The sequence below is a fragment of the Pipistrellus hanaki genome (genome assembly GCF_964339955.1).
Source record: "Pipistrellus hanaki genome assembly, chromosome: 2".
Lineage (NCBI taxonomy): Eukaryota > Metazoa > Chordata > Mammalia > Chiroptera > Vespertilionidae > Pipistrellus > Pipistrellus hanaki.
The window spans coordinates 54015994-54028660 of record NC_140504.1 but is presented as its reverse complement, the minus strand read 5'-3'; the positions used below and the strand labels follow the sequence as shown (position 1 = coordinate 54028660).

General features: G+C 40.2%; 1 protein-coding gene across 2 annotated transcripts in view; it reads left to right on the top strand.

Moving 5' to 3' along the window:
- SLC15A2 (solute carrier family 15 member 2) overlaps positions 1-12238 on the top strand; it is a 36770-nt gene extending 24532 nt beyond the window's left edge. For both annotated transcript variants that reach the window (XM_084871624.1, XM_084871623.1), the window contains exons 12-22: positions 480-512; positions 1252-1340; positions 2950-3031; positions 4591-4725; positions 5154-5318; positions 5474-5520; positions 7360-7470; positions 8126-8222; positions 8813-8959; positions 9338-9442; positions 9778-12238. In XM_084871624.1, the coding sequence (XP_084727750.1) occupies positions 480-512; positions 1252-1340; positions 2950-3031; positions 4591-4725; positions 5154-5318; positions 5474-5520; positions 7360-7470; positions 8126-8222; positions 8813-8959; positions 9338-9442; positions 9778-9954 (1188 nt within the window). In that variant the 3' untranslated portion in view covers positions 9955-12238. The remainder of the gene's footprint in view (positions 1-479; positions 513-1251; positions 1341-2949; positions 3032-4590; positions 4726-5153; positions 5319-5473; positions 5521-7359; positions 7471-8125; positions 8223-8812; positions 8960-9337; positions 9443-9777) is intronic.
- Positions 12239-12667: the final 429 nt, after the last annotated feature.

Below are 12667 nucleotides of genomic sequence, written 5' to 3'. Positions count from 1 at the left end.
TTTTTTGCCATCACAGTTGTGAAGAGGGTAGAGTCTTATTAGCCAGCCTCTTTGTAGCCTGCCAAATATAATTTTACCATTTTCCTTCCTCTGGTTGTCCAGGATTTACCATGATTGCCCTCCTGTTGACCCCTTGGAGAACTCTATGTATCAGTGGGAATCTTTCCCCTAAAGCAGATAGCTTGTCCTTCACATAATTATCATACTACCAACAACTGCAGTTACTGAGATGAATAAAAACACACTATGCTCTCCTAGGTTAAGGAAAGATTAGTACCTAGAATATACTAGCAAATAACCTGAAGCCATTAACACTCTGTTCAGCCCACATAACCTTACAAGCATGATAGTGGCTGAACCAAAGACCTGGTGAATTTTAACTTACTGGTATGTTTATTGCCTGTTAATTACCAAGACTGTTGATTTAGGCTTTTCTTGTCGTTGGCCACCTCTAAATTTAATTTATTATAATGTTTCAGGGTTTTATTGTGCTTCAGCCGGACCAGATGCAGGTAGGGAACTTCTTTGTAGTCATGGGAACTTATTTCTTTCCTCATTTATACCTCTACCTGTAATATTAGGATTGCCAACCATAATTTGATGTTATTTTTTCCTTGTATGCTGTAGAGTGCTAAGCATAGGGATGAAAATATTCTCCTTAAACTCCACACTTTCTCTTTTACATCTTCTGTAAAGTAAGTAGCTCTCACTCAACTCCAGGGAGAGTAAGTTTTGAGCTCACAGGAAAAGTATATGCATTGGACTTTTCCCCCTGGCACAGTTTAATGGAAATGTTGTCAAAGAAAGTAGAAGGCTTTGTTGTATGAGCAACCAAGTCAGAATCTCTGTTCTTTGGTAACTCTTATTCCTTTTTTTTTTTTTTTTTTTTTTTTTTTTTAACCCTTTGTTCAATAACCCCCAATTCTTCCTTCTGTTTCTCCTGGCCATGACATTTTCCTTTGGGCTGTGGAAATGGAGATGACAAGTGAAAATTGGAACACCCAATTGATTGACAGAAAAACAGGTTCAGAGTGAAACTGGTTCCTTGGGATATCTGGAAACTAAGGTGCTATGCAAGGGAAATAGAGTCTTAGGTGTAGAGAGTCTAAGAGATATGGAATCATCTTGTACTTTGTATGAGAAAAGTGTCTTTGGATGTGAGAAAGGATGTGCAAAAGCAAGTAAGAGCACATGCTCACACTTATGATAGGAGAACACTTGTAACTAATCTTTTTTACCATGGTATTTCAGGTACTAAATCCCCTCCTGGTTCTTATCTTCATCCCATTGTTTGACCTTGTCATTTATCCTCTGGTCTCCAAGTGTGGAATTAACTTATCGTAAGTGCTCATTATGCCTATATTCCTCCAGACTGACTCAATCTTTGCCCCGTTTGATTAAGATTCAATGTCAGTAGTTTTCTACCTTGTGATGACTTGTTTTGGTTTATAGTGTTTTCCCCCCCCTGGTTCTATTTATCCATGTTAGGCTACATAACATTAATACAAGAGGATGAGAATTAGAATGAATTAATTCTTATTGTAGACAGTCTAAGCCAGTGTTTCCCAACCTTCTCTCATGATGAGAATCACCTGGTGGAGTTGTTAAAACACAGATTCCTGAATCCCAACTAAGAAGTGCTAAACTAGAATTTTTGGGAACATATAGGTAAAATTGTATACTTAACTAGTGCTCTAACACAGATGTTATATACAGAGCACTAAGTTAGGTATGCAATTTTACCTATATGTTCTCAAAAATTCTAGATTAGCACTTCTTAGTTGGGATTCAGGAATCTGTGTTTTAACAACTCCACCAGGTGATTCTCATCATGAGAGAAGGTTGGGAAACACTGGTCTAAGCCATTACTGTTCACTGAACTGTGCAATGTTGAAGGGATATGTCTAAAGTTTCATGGAAACTCAAGAGTATATGAGAGTGGTCTCCTAAACCAATTTTTTGCTTTGTTCTTGAATATTGCCTCTTCAAAGAAGTCTAAAGCCTTGATGACAATGAATCCCTTTAAATCTCCCATTGTCCCTATAAAACAATTAAGGGGACCTGGTGAGAGTGGGGATAGAATGGTCCCTATTTACTGCTTTCTCCCATAAAAGTGTTTGCTATTCATTGTTCAGTTTGACAGAGTGTTTTAAGCCTTGTCTAATTCCCTATTTAATAGCAATTTCCATTTAATGACCACTTTACCATATTCAAATGGCCTTTTATCATTTACTCATTCATTGAAGTGGGCTCAGCACCACGCCATGCAAACGAGGGCACAAATCTTGCCCTCAAGAGGTTTACTGTTTAATAAGGAGGTGGAACATGTGCCACATAACTATTACATCAGGGGTCTTCAAACTACGGCCCGCGGCCACATGCGGCCCGCAGAGGAGTCTGATCCTGCCCGCCAGGTTTTTTGGGCAGTGAGCGCAGCCGAGGTGTTACAGTAGGAATTAGTAGTTCATATAGTCCGGCCCTCCAGCTCTCTGAGGGACCGTGATCTGGCCCCCACTTTAAAAAGTTTGAGGACCCCTGTTAGTGCCCTAATAATGGAGCAAAGTGCCAGGGAAGTGTTAGAAGTCTGCTGACAGGGTCAAGAAAAACTTCTGAACAAGAGGAAAATGAAGTAATAATATATAGTGCCTGGCATATGGTGAATGTTCAATTAATCTGACTGCATACTATTATTTTTGTTATTATGACATGATGTATAGAAAAAACATAAACAAAGATAGATGTGGGGAATGTGGTGCATTACAAAGAACCATTCAATGCGACTCAAGTAAAGGGAGAAGAAAATATGTGTGAAGGGGAGTTCTAGGAAACACTCTGGAAAGTAATTGGGGCCAAATCAGGAAAGGTCTTTAATGGTAGGCCTAGGGGGGTTGGATTTTATCCTTTAAACTCTAAAGTTTAGATATAAATGTCTCTCCCTCTCCTCTGCAGATCGCTTAGGAAAATGGCTGTTGGTATGATCCTAGCATGCCTGGCATTTGCAGTTGTGGCAGTTGTAGAGACAAGAATTAATGTGAGTTCAATAAATCTTTTTAAAAATATATATTTTATTGATTTTCCACAGAGAGGAAGGAAGCAGGATAGAGATCTAGAAACGTTGATGAGAGAGAAACATCGACCAGCTGCCTCCTGCATACATCCTGCCTGGGATGTGCGCACAACCAATGTACATGCCCTTGACCGGAATCGAACCTGGGACCCTTCAGTCCACAGACCGATGCTCTATTCACTGAGCCAAACCGGTTTGGCGAGTTCAATAAATCTTAAGTTCCATGAGTACAGGACCCTATCTATCTTCTTCATTCTTCTGATTGCCTGAGACCTAGCATAGTACCTGTTTAAAAGAAGGTGCATAACTCATCCTATATAATAAAAGCCTAGGTGGCAGTACACCCTCACGTGACGTCATCACAAGATGCTCATCACAAGATGGTCATGCGCACTTAGAGGCGGGGCCCAGTGGCTGCTCTATGTGATAAAGCCTAGGGTTCCCACAGCTCTGCACGGGTGGAGGAGGTGGGTCCTGGAGGAAGAGGCATGTCGCAGCAGGGGAGGGAAGTTGGGGGCAATCAGGCTGCCAGGGGAGGGCAGTTGGAGACAATCAAGCCAGCAGGGGAGCAGTTAGGGGACAATCAGGCTGGCAGGCAGAAACTGTTAGGGGTAGTCAGGCAGGCAGGCAGGCAGGCAGGCAAGTGGTTAAGAGCCAGCAGTCCTGGATTGTGAGAGGGATGTCAGACTGCTGGTTTAGGCCTGATACTGGAGCAATCAGGCTTAAACCAACAATTGGACATCCCCTAAGGGGTCCCAGATTGGAGAGGATACAGGCCGAGTTGAGGGACAGCTCTTCCCCAACCCCATGCATGAAGTTTGTGCACCGGGCTTCTAGTATTTGTGATAAATTAGTAGGTACAGAGGTAGAATAGCAATGAAAAGAAAGCTCAGCTCCCACCTGAAATATTCAGAATATTTTGTCAAGGAATTTCCAAACACTTATATCAAGGTATCCAACCATCTCTTTGGAAACACTAGCTTATATGATAACTTACCAGATACTTACACAAATACCCTTTGGCAGATTGAATGGCCACTAATGGGGATTGATGTATGAGGCCACAGCTGAGTCAAAAATTATGAAGTTTGTTACCTGACATCTATGCTTGCTGCATTGAGCTGGTGTTTCCTCCTCCAGACTAACTTCAGAGTTTCCTAAGCTATATGGCTTTAGTGGGAGAAAACTGTGTTATCCTGACTTAGATGGACTAGGCCCGTGGTTGGCAAACTACGGCTCATAAGCCACATATGGCTCTTTGGCCCCTTGAGTGTGGCTCTTCCACAAAATACCACTGCCTGGGCGAGTCTAGTTTGAAGAAGTGGCATTAGAAGAAGTTTAAGTTTAAAAAATTTGGCTCCCAAAAGAAATTTCAATCATTGTACTGTTGATATTTGGCTCTGTTGACTAATGAGTTTGTTGACCACTGGAATAGGCTATCAGAGATAGGACTGAGATGTCTGTTCTCTTTGTATCCACACGGTTGTTTGTTAGTGACTCTGATGTGTGTTCTCTGTCCTAAGGCAATGGCTCCACCAAAGCCAGGTTCCCAAGAGATTTTCCTACAAGTCTTGAATCTGGCAGATGATGAGGTGAAGGTGACAATGGTAGGAGATGACAATAATTCTTTGTTGCCAGAATCCATCAAATCTTTTCAGGTGAGATATGGAGTTGGAAGAATTAGAAACACATTCTGATTATGCACCAAAACAGCAGCATAATATAGTGGTTAACTATATTATGCATTTGTGGAATCAAACTGCCCCTTTCAATTCCAGTTCTGACACTCCTTATCTATAAGACTCTGAACAAGTTATTGCATCTCTAAACTTCAGTTTGAGCATCTGTAAAATGGCAACAATTTTAAAATCAGAAGTTATTATAATGATATTATAATATGTAAATCCTATGATGAATATCTTACTCATGAATATTTATGCATCCCTCTAATTACTCCTATGGTATATTCCTAAAAAATGGAATTACTAGCTTAACAGATAATGTTGAGGTCCCACATGGGAAGCTATGAGGTTATGATGTCCAAAATGGGGTAGAAGGTGAGTGTGACAGGTTTTTCATTCTACAGAAAATGCCACAGTATTCCAAACTTCACCTGAAGACAAAAAGCCAGGATTTTCACTTCCACCTGAAATATCACAATTTGTCTGTCTACACTGAGCATTCTGTGGAGGAGAAGAAATGGTACAGTCTGATCATTCGAGAAGATGGAGAAAGTGTTTCCAGCATGATGGTAAGTTGAGGAGTGGTCTTGGTTCCAAATTGTTATCTTAGAGTGTGATGACTGGCTCATCAATAGCTTATCAAGGATTTGACTAATGCTAAAATTTTCTGATTATTGGTTCCCTGTTATCAGCTGTAACTGATTTTTATTTTCCTCTATTTAAGGTGAAGGATGAGGAAAACATAACAACCAATGGGATGACAGCCGTGAGGTTTGGATGTCAAGGAAATCCCGGGCCACTCTGTTCTCATGAATCTTGGGCCTCTTCTGACCTGAGGGGCTTTGAATAATGAGTCCTAACATTCTACTTAACTTGCGCAGGGATTCTCTCCTGAAATGTCAGGGGCATAGGTGTCAGAAGGCATTTTCCAGGACACAGAGCAAATAGGCTTGCTTTCCCATGTGGCATTCAAAGATGACCGTGTATCTTTGTGTATGTCTCCTGTGCTCTGATGCATACATTTCATTTACTGGATTTTATCCACTTATCTTGTTCTCAGGAAAGTAACTCAATACTTTCCTCTTCCTGATGACCAGAGAGAAATTTAGATGTAAGCAAATAATGTCTCATTGTTGGTAGCTGAGCATCTCTTTTTACTGTGTTTTTAAAGTAAAGTATAGTTTTTATTTTAAACTTATAGAGGCATCTTGGTGTAATTGAAGGTGATACATTTTGGAGTCAAAAAGACTTGGTTGTGAATTCAGAAAAGTCTGAAGGTCTTGTCAGGCAGCCTGGGGCAGTTACAGAGATGGGGCACTGAAGAGGTCACCTGCTTTCTGTGGCAGGAGTCTGACATGAAATGGACAGATGCACATGCCTATGGCCATCAGGATTAGGTGGTTGCTGTTAAGAGTTGATAGGACTTTCCTGGGTTGGAGAGCCACAGGAACTTTCAGAAGGGATGGAAGGGGAAATTTCTAGATTAGTGCAGGATTATTTAAAAAGTCCAGGAGTGGCCGAAACCAGTTTGGCTCAATGGATAGAGTGTCGGCTTGGGGACTGAAAGGTCCCGGGTTCGATTCCGGTAAAGGGCATGTACCTTGATTGCAGGCATATCCCCAGTGCGGGGTGTGCAAGAGGCAGCTGGTGGATGACTCTCTCTCATCGATGTTTCTAACTCTCTATCCCTCTCCCTTCCTCTCTGTTCAAAATTAATAAAATATATTTAAAATAAAAATAAAAAGTCCAGGAGTCAACATTAAGGATTCCAGAGAGAATTTATCTTTTTATCCCATGGGCCAAAGACAAAAGCACAAGCTATCAAAATAGAAATGTATCTAAAACCCATACTTACAGGCCTAGATTCAGATGACTAAAAAGATCATGCTAGAAGAGTCCAGGATTGTCTGCAGACTCCACTGCACAACAATGATGACCTATTATGGGCTGGGAGTCTGAGTTTGCATAAGTCAAATTGTTTATAAGAAGACAAAGAATCAAGTTCCCCCCCCCCCCCCTTATTGTTGAAGGTGTCCTTTATTTGTGTCCTTATCCCCGCATTGCCACCCTCCCCCCCCAACACACATACACACAAACTCTTGGTTATGCTTATATGCATGCATACAAGTCCTTTGGTTGATCTCTCTTCCTTACCCCCACCCTCCCCTACCTTCCCTCTGAGGTTTGAGCATACCGGTATATATTTCTATGTACATAGTCATTTTTCTTAATGGAGTATCAGTTGGTGAACCCCACCATTATAAGAGGGAAAGATATTGGATGCACCTAAGCTGGATTAGTGAGGAAGCTCCAACTGCCATGGGTTATCATGATAGTGTCCATCCAGCTAGAGATCAGGTTAGGGTGTGGCAGATAGAAAGGTATTCCCTTAGAAATGAGAATGTTAGGGACAACTAAGACTACTGATACTTTTTACATTTGAGTTGATTTATTCATTCAGTTAAATACAGAACAATGTGCCCTTTATGTACCAGGTACTGTTCTAGGCACTGGGATATAATGGCAAACAAAAGAAAAGGCCCTACCCTTTTATCATGTGTTGTTGCTTGGGAAGGTTTGTCTGATCTGAAACCCTGTCTCTATCCTTAGGTTCCTTAATACTTTGCATAAAGAGGTCAACATCAACCTGGGTACAGATATCTCACTTAATGTTGCTGAAGACTATGATGTGTCTGCTTACAGAACTGTACAGATAGGAGAGTAAGTACATTCATTACCCTTGGGACATTTTACTTTTATCAACAAATTTTAAAATGTGTTCTTTGCATATAGGTGGCAGTATATCAAGATAGTAGGTATATCTTGGCTAATCTTGAGTATACACAGACTCCAGCTCTTTTTTTTTTGACCCTTGCCACCTTCCCTTAGTCTCACCTTTCTCTACACAGGTATATTAAGATCATGATTGCTATGAAGGCCTTACTGTAGAATTAATAAGGCCCATCTCTGGGAGGTTTGTAAAGTTTATTATGGACTCCCACTTCTGTCCTTTGGTATTGCCTACTTTCACATCAGTATTTCAGGCTTATGCTTTTTGGTTCACCATTTTATGCTGAGGAAAATTAATAAGACTTAAGAGCCTGGTGTCCACAAAAGACGATGATTTGTGCCTTTTTTATTCAGGTTTAAGTTAAAAAAAAAAAAAAAGATACCAGACAGACAATAAGGGGCTCAGACCAGGGGTAGAAAAATCTGGCATGAAAATAATTTATTCCTTGAGAATTCTCTCTTTAAGAGAAATGAGTGGTTTCGCTGCTCGATTCACTATCAATAGATGAGATCACTCTTTTTTGTGATAATGGGGTGTCTTTCTAAGCTGTGATGTTTATTCTAACTTAAAATCCTCCTGTTCCAGATACCCTGCAGTGCATTGTAAAACAGACGATGATGACTTTTCACTGAATTTGGGTCTACTAAACTTTGGTACAGCTTATCTGTTTGTTATTACTAATGTAAGTAGCTCATGGTCATCCTGTACGCTCCTACCATGTAGCTGTATCTATGTCTATGTCTATTCTGGAATCTAAAGAAGGAGAAGATAGGATCACATACTTATTTCCAGTGTAAGATGATAGGTTCTAGTGACTTTATGACTGAGGTCTCCATATGGGACATAAAAATAGATATCATTGGCAGCAGGTACAGGGTCTGGGAAAATGGAAGAACTAATTTATCTTGAGTCATTGCTACGAGGTGACATGGTCTCCTTCAGTCTCATTATGGTCCTAAGGAAACAAAGATTATTTGTCATTTTGACATACAATAACAAAATATTTTGCCATTTGAGGACTACATTAAGTCGATATCCAAAGTCAGGCAAGTGAGTGCAGTGTTACCAAAAGAAATTTCAAAACAAAAGCAAAACAATAAAACAAAACAAAAAACAAACAAACCCTGAAACTGTAGCAATTGCTCAATCTCTTGAAGGTAGCAAAAGGATGAAAATATAAAGATGGGATGGATATAAGATCATAGAATGCTGTAGGTAAGGACTATTTACTTGAGACTACTGACAGACCAATTTCTTCTTTCCCTCACTAAGAGCACCCATCAGGGTCCCCACGCTTGGAAGACAGAAGACATTCCAGCCAACAAAATATCCATTGCATGGCAGCTACCACAATATGTGCTGGTGACAGCTGGGGAGGTCATGTTCTCTGTCACAGGACTTGAATTTTCTTATTCTCAGGTAGGTTTTTGCAAGCGGGAAATGGAGGAGGAGATGGGGCCTTAGAAGATAGCGAATTATTTTCCTGGCACTGCCTTAAATAGATATGTGACCTGGCCAAGACCTTTATATATTTTGGCCCTAGATTCCTTATACATTATCCTTACATGATTTCCCTGTAGATCCAGATTGTATAATCTGAGTTAAAATATTTAATTAATAAGAGCTCCATTCTGATATTAATATTAACATAATGAATATCCTTTGAATCATTGTGATAGCTGAACCAGTGGAAAAGTTGACTCTGAAAACTTTGTGGAAGAGGTTTTCTGGATAGATGCATGGGGCCTGAGGGTGGCGTAGGGATGCTGTTTGCTGACAAACTTGTGTCCTCTCTAGGCTCCCTCTAGCATGAAATCTGTACTCCAGGCAGCCTGGTTGTTGACGATTGGAGTTGGCAATTTCATTGTGCTTACTGTGGCACAGTTCAGCGACCTGGTACAGGTATGGATCCAAGAGAAAGAGGAGCTAGTACCTATTCAAGGCATCCCCCTTCAGATTCCTCTTTTTCCTCCTCTTCCATCCCTCTGTCTTCCACATTCCCCATGATAGATGAGTTATATGCACACAGACTTTGCTAGAAAAATAGACATATGTAAGTATCAGTAATATCCACCATATACTCATGGGAGGAAAGATCAGTGAACCCAGTCTTCTTCTAGCAAACCTCTGCCTAAATGGTGAGCCTGGGTCAATCTCCTCAGTTCTTGCCTTTGAAGGTCCCTTTAGTTTTAGATTTCCCCATATTTTTTTTCTTATATATATATTTCTTCCTGTAGTGGGTCGAGTTCACTTTGTTTTCCTGTCTCCTGCTGCTGGTCTGCCTGATCTTCTCCATCATGAGCTACTACTATGTTCCTCTAAAGCCAGAGGATATTCAGGAGCCAGCAGCTAAGAAGATTCCCCATATCCAAGAGAACACAATGAACCTGGAGACCAAGAACACAAAGCTCTAATGACTTCTGGGACTCTGCTCAGTTCCAGATTCTTGACTCTGGCCTTGGGCATCTCTGAACTTCAAGCATTTTTTTCCTCCCATTTGATTAGGGGAGTGAGGTGGCATCAGATATGAGCTGGTCTCCTCCACTTTTCTCCCATGATAGAGGCAGTTCTGTATTTTCCAGTCCGTTAAAGAGCGAGGCCCCTGAGGCTCTACATCTTCCCATCTATCGATGAACTCAGTAAACCGTGTGTTGTGTTGGTGAAGCTAGCCTGGTGTCTCCAAATGGCCAAGAAAACACAAATGTACAATTGAGATTAGTCTCTCTGAGTACGCACAATTATGTGGGAATTCCTTTACCTGCTATTTAGAATGGAAGACCCCACTTTTTGAGGTGCTGATTTAGGGGCAAAATTGCAGAATAAGAGAGAGATGGTATTTCAAGTTGCTTCATAAGCAATGTAATTGAATTATTCACAAGGCCAAGAATTGGTATATCTGGTGTGATCTGGTTTAGGATCTGGCTTATCAACTATCCAAGTTTGATACAACATTAGTACATTTTTCAGTACAGAATAACAGACTGACATTTGATTAACACAGGAGAAGATATATCTTTCTTATAATTATACTATTTTATGCACCAACCCAAACATTCCTTTTTCAGCACTGATAGATATTTGGAAATCAAATTAAAGATAGTACACATTGATAATCTGGTTCTGAGAATAATTTGGATATGTTGAATGGGTATCAATTGTGGAAATTCTGATGAATCCCTCTTCTGCAGTACACATTCTTCTTAGTGGCCACAATGCTTCAGCTCTGACTTATGTCCTGTGGACAGCTGTATAGACACTAATTATAATTTTGAAACCCTGATCTTTCAATGTTTTTGGGTCAACTTTCATTATTACATCATGTCTTGCTTATTGCAACAAATATTTAATAACAGCAATATTTTTATGAATCCATCTTCCTTTTTTATTTTATTCCCGTCAGCCTCAAACAAGTGGCTTCATTTTGATAATTTTTCTTGTCTAACTTTCCTCACAATTTTTAAATACTTCACAATTTTTAAATTTTTAAATAAGAATTTCTTTCTTATTAAAAAGTAATATTAATACTATAGGTTCAAACTTCTAAAACGGTGATGCTCAATGGAGGGGAATGGTTCCATATGAGGATCCTAGCACAATCTGGAGGTGGGGAGGCAGGTAGGTAGAACATGAAGGTTTTTTGCTTGTTTGTTTCTGTGTTAATGAAAAGGTGAGAAATATTACCTTGCAAATAATAAATGAATCCTTGGGCAGAAATGGGAATATCATTACAATGTATTGCTAGGAAGAAAAGTTCAGAACCACTGTACGAGAGAGCCTCATTTTTATTGGTTTTGGTCCATTATTCTCATTTAGAACTATGTTACATTTCACACTGTAAACATAACAAGAGAAGTTGCTCCAGTTTCCCAAAAGTCATATACTTTAGTTTTAGTGACCAAGGTTTCAGAAGTACTAAAGTGACAGCAGCACCATCCAGTTTCCCCAGATGCTGTATCTTAATGTGAACCAGAGCAGCTTTAGAACTCAATCTGGTCAATGAAACATTGTTTGAAGAGATCTTAACAGAGCTCGGCGAATAAACGTTTGTATGGACAAATGTATTTGGGGAATGGGGCATATTATATCTTTTTCTTAACGTCTGTATATGAAAGATTCTGAGAAATACTGCAGTAAAAATACTTTATATAGCCCAGTGGTCAGCAAACAAGTGTGAGCCTCATGCAGCTTGTGAGCCGCGGTTTGCTGCTCTGTTGACTAATGAGTTTGCTGACCACTGCCATAAACTATCCTTTACCTCTTTGCACACAATATGCCACAATTGCCTAATCCTCACAGCTTCCAACTACACAGTAATATTTAGTCTAGCCTAACCTGGTGTAGTGTTCTGCAGAACACTAGTTTAGGGAATTCTTACGTATACCCAACTACAGCTTCTTCTCTGAAACCTCTTACCACCTTGGTTCTTTTCTTTCTAGCTAACAAGAATAAGAGTAACGCCCTCTTTCATGTTGCAGACTGTTTGCTATCTGTGGAGAGCTTTCACCTCTCCTCCCTAGTAGGTATTCATCAGGCTAAAGATTCTCAGTTTCTCCAGCTGCTCCTCACAGGCCATCATCTCTCCTTGCACTACCCTGTGTTTCCTCTTCTGAAAAATATCTTTTGTCTGAAATGCATGAGTAGATCAGAATCCCCCTTCATATGTGATATCTAGAGCCAACTACAACATTCCAGAAATGGTCTGACCAGAAGAACTAGGATCAGCCTTTCTCCAAACAATACCCATCTGTTAATACAGGTAACATTAGATGTTTGGGCAAATACATCACAAATGAAGGCTTATACGGTTACCATGTGGTTGGCTAACATCTCCAGTGTTTTAAGAGAGCTATTGTTTATCCTAATGCACGTTTGAGTCCTACTATATGCCATTCACTAAGTTAGATGCTGGAAAAACAAAGATGAATGATCTACCTTACCTGTGTGCAAACTTACCTCACTTACCTTGCCTGACTGTCAAGACTGTAGAGAGTGCAAAGGCCTTGAAGAAGTAACGTCACATTGAGGAAGAGCAAGAAGGACACTATGATAGGACTGGGTCCTCCCTACTCAAATCCTCCTCTTAGAGAAAATCTCCAACCACAACCCAGAAAAAGGGAAATCCTGGCT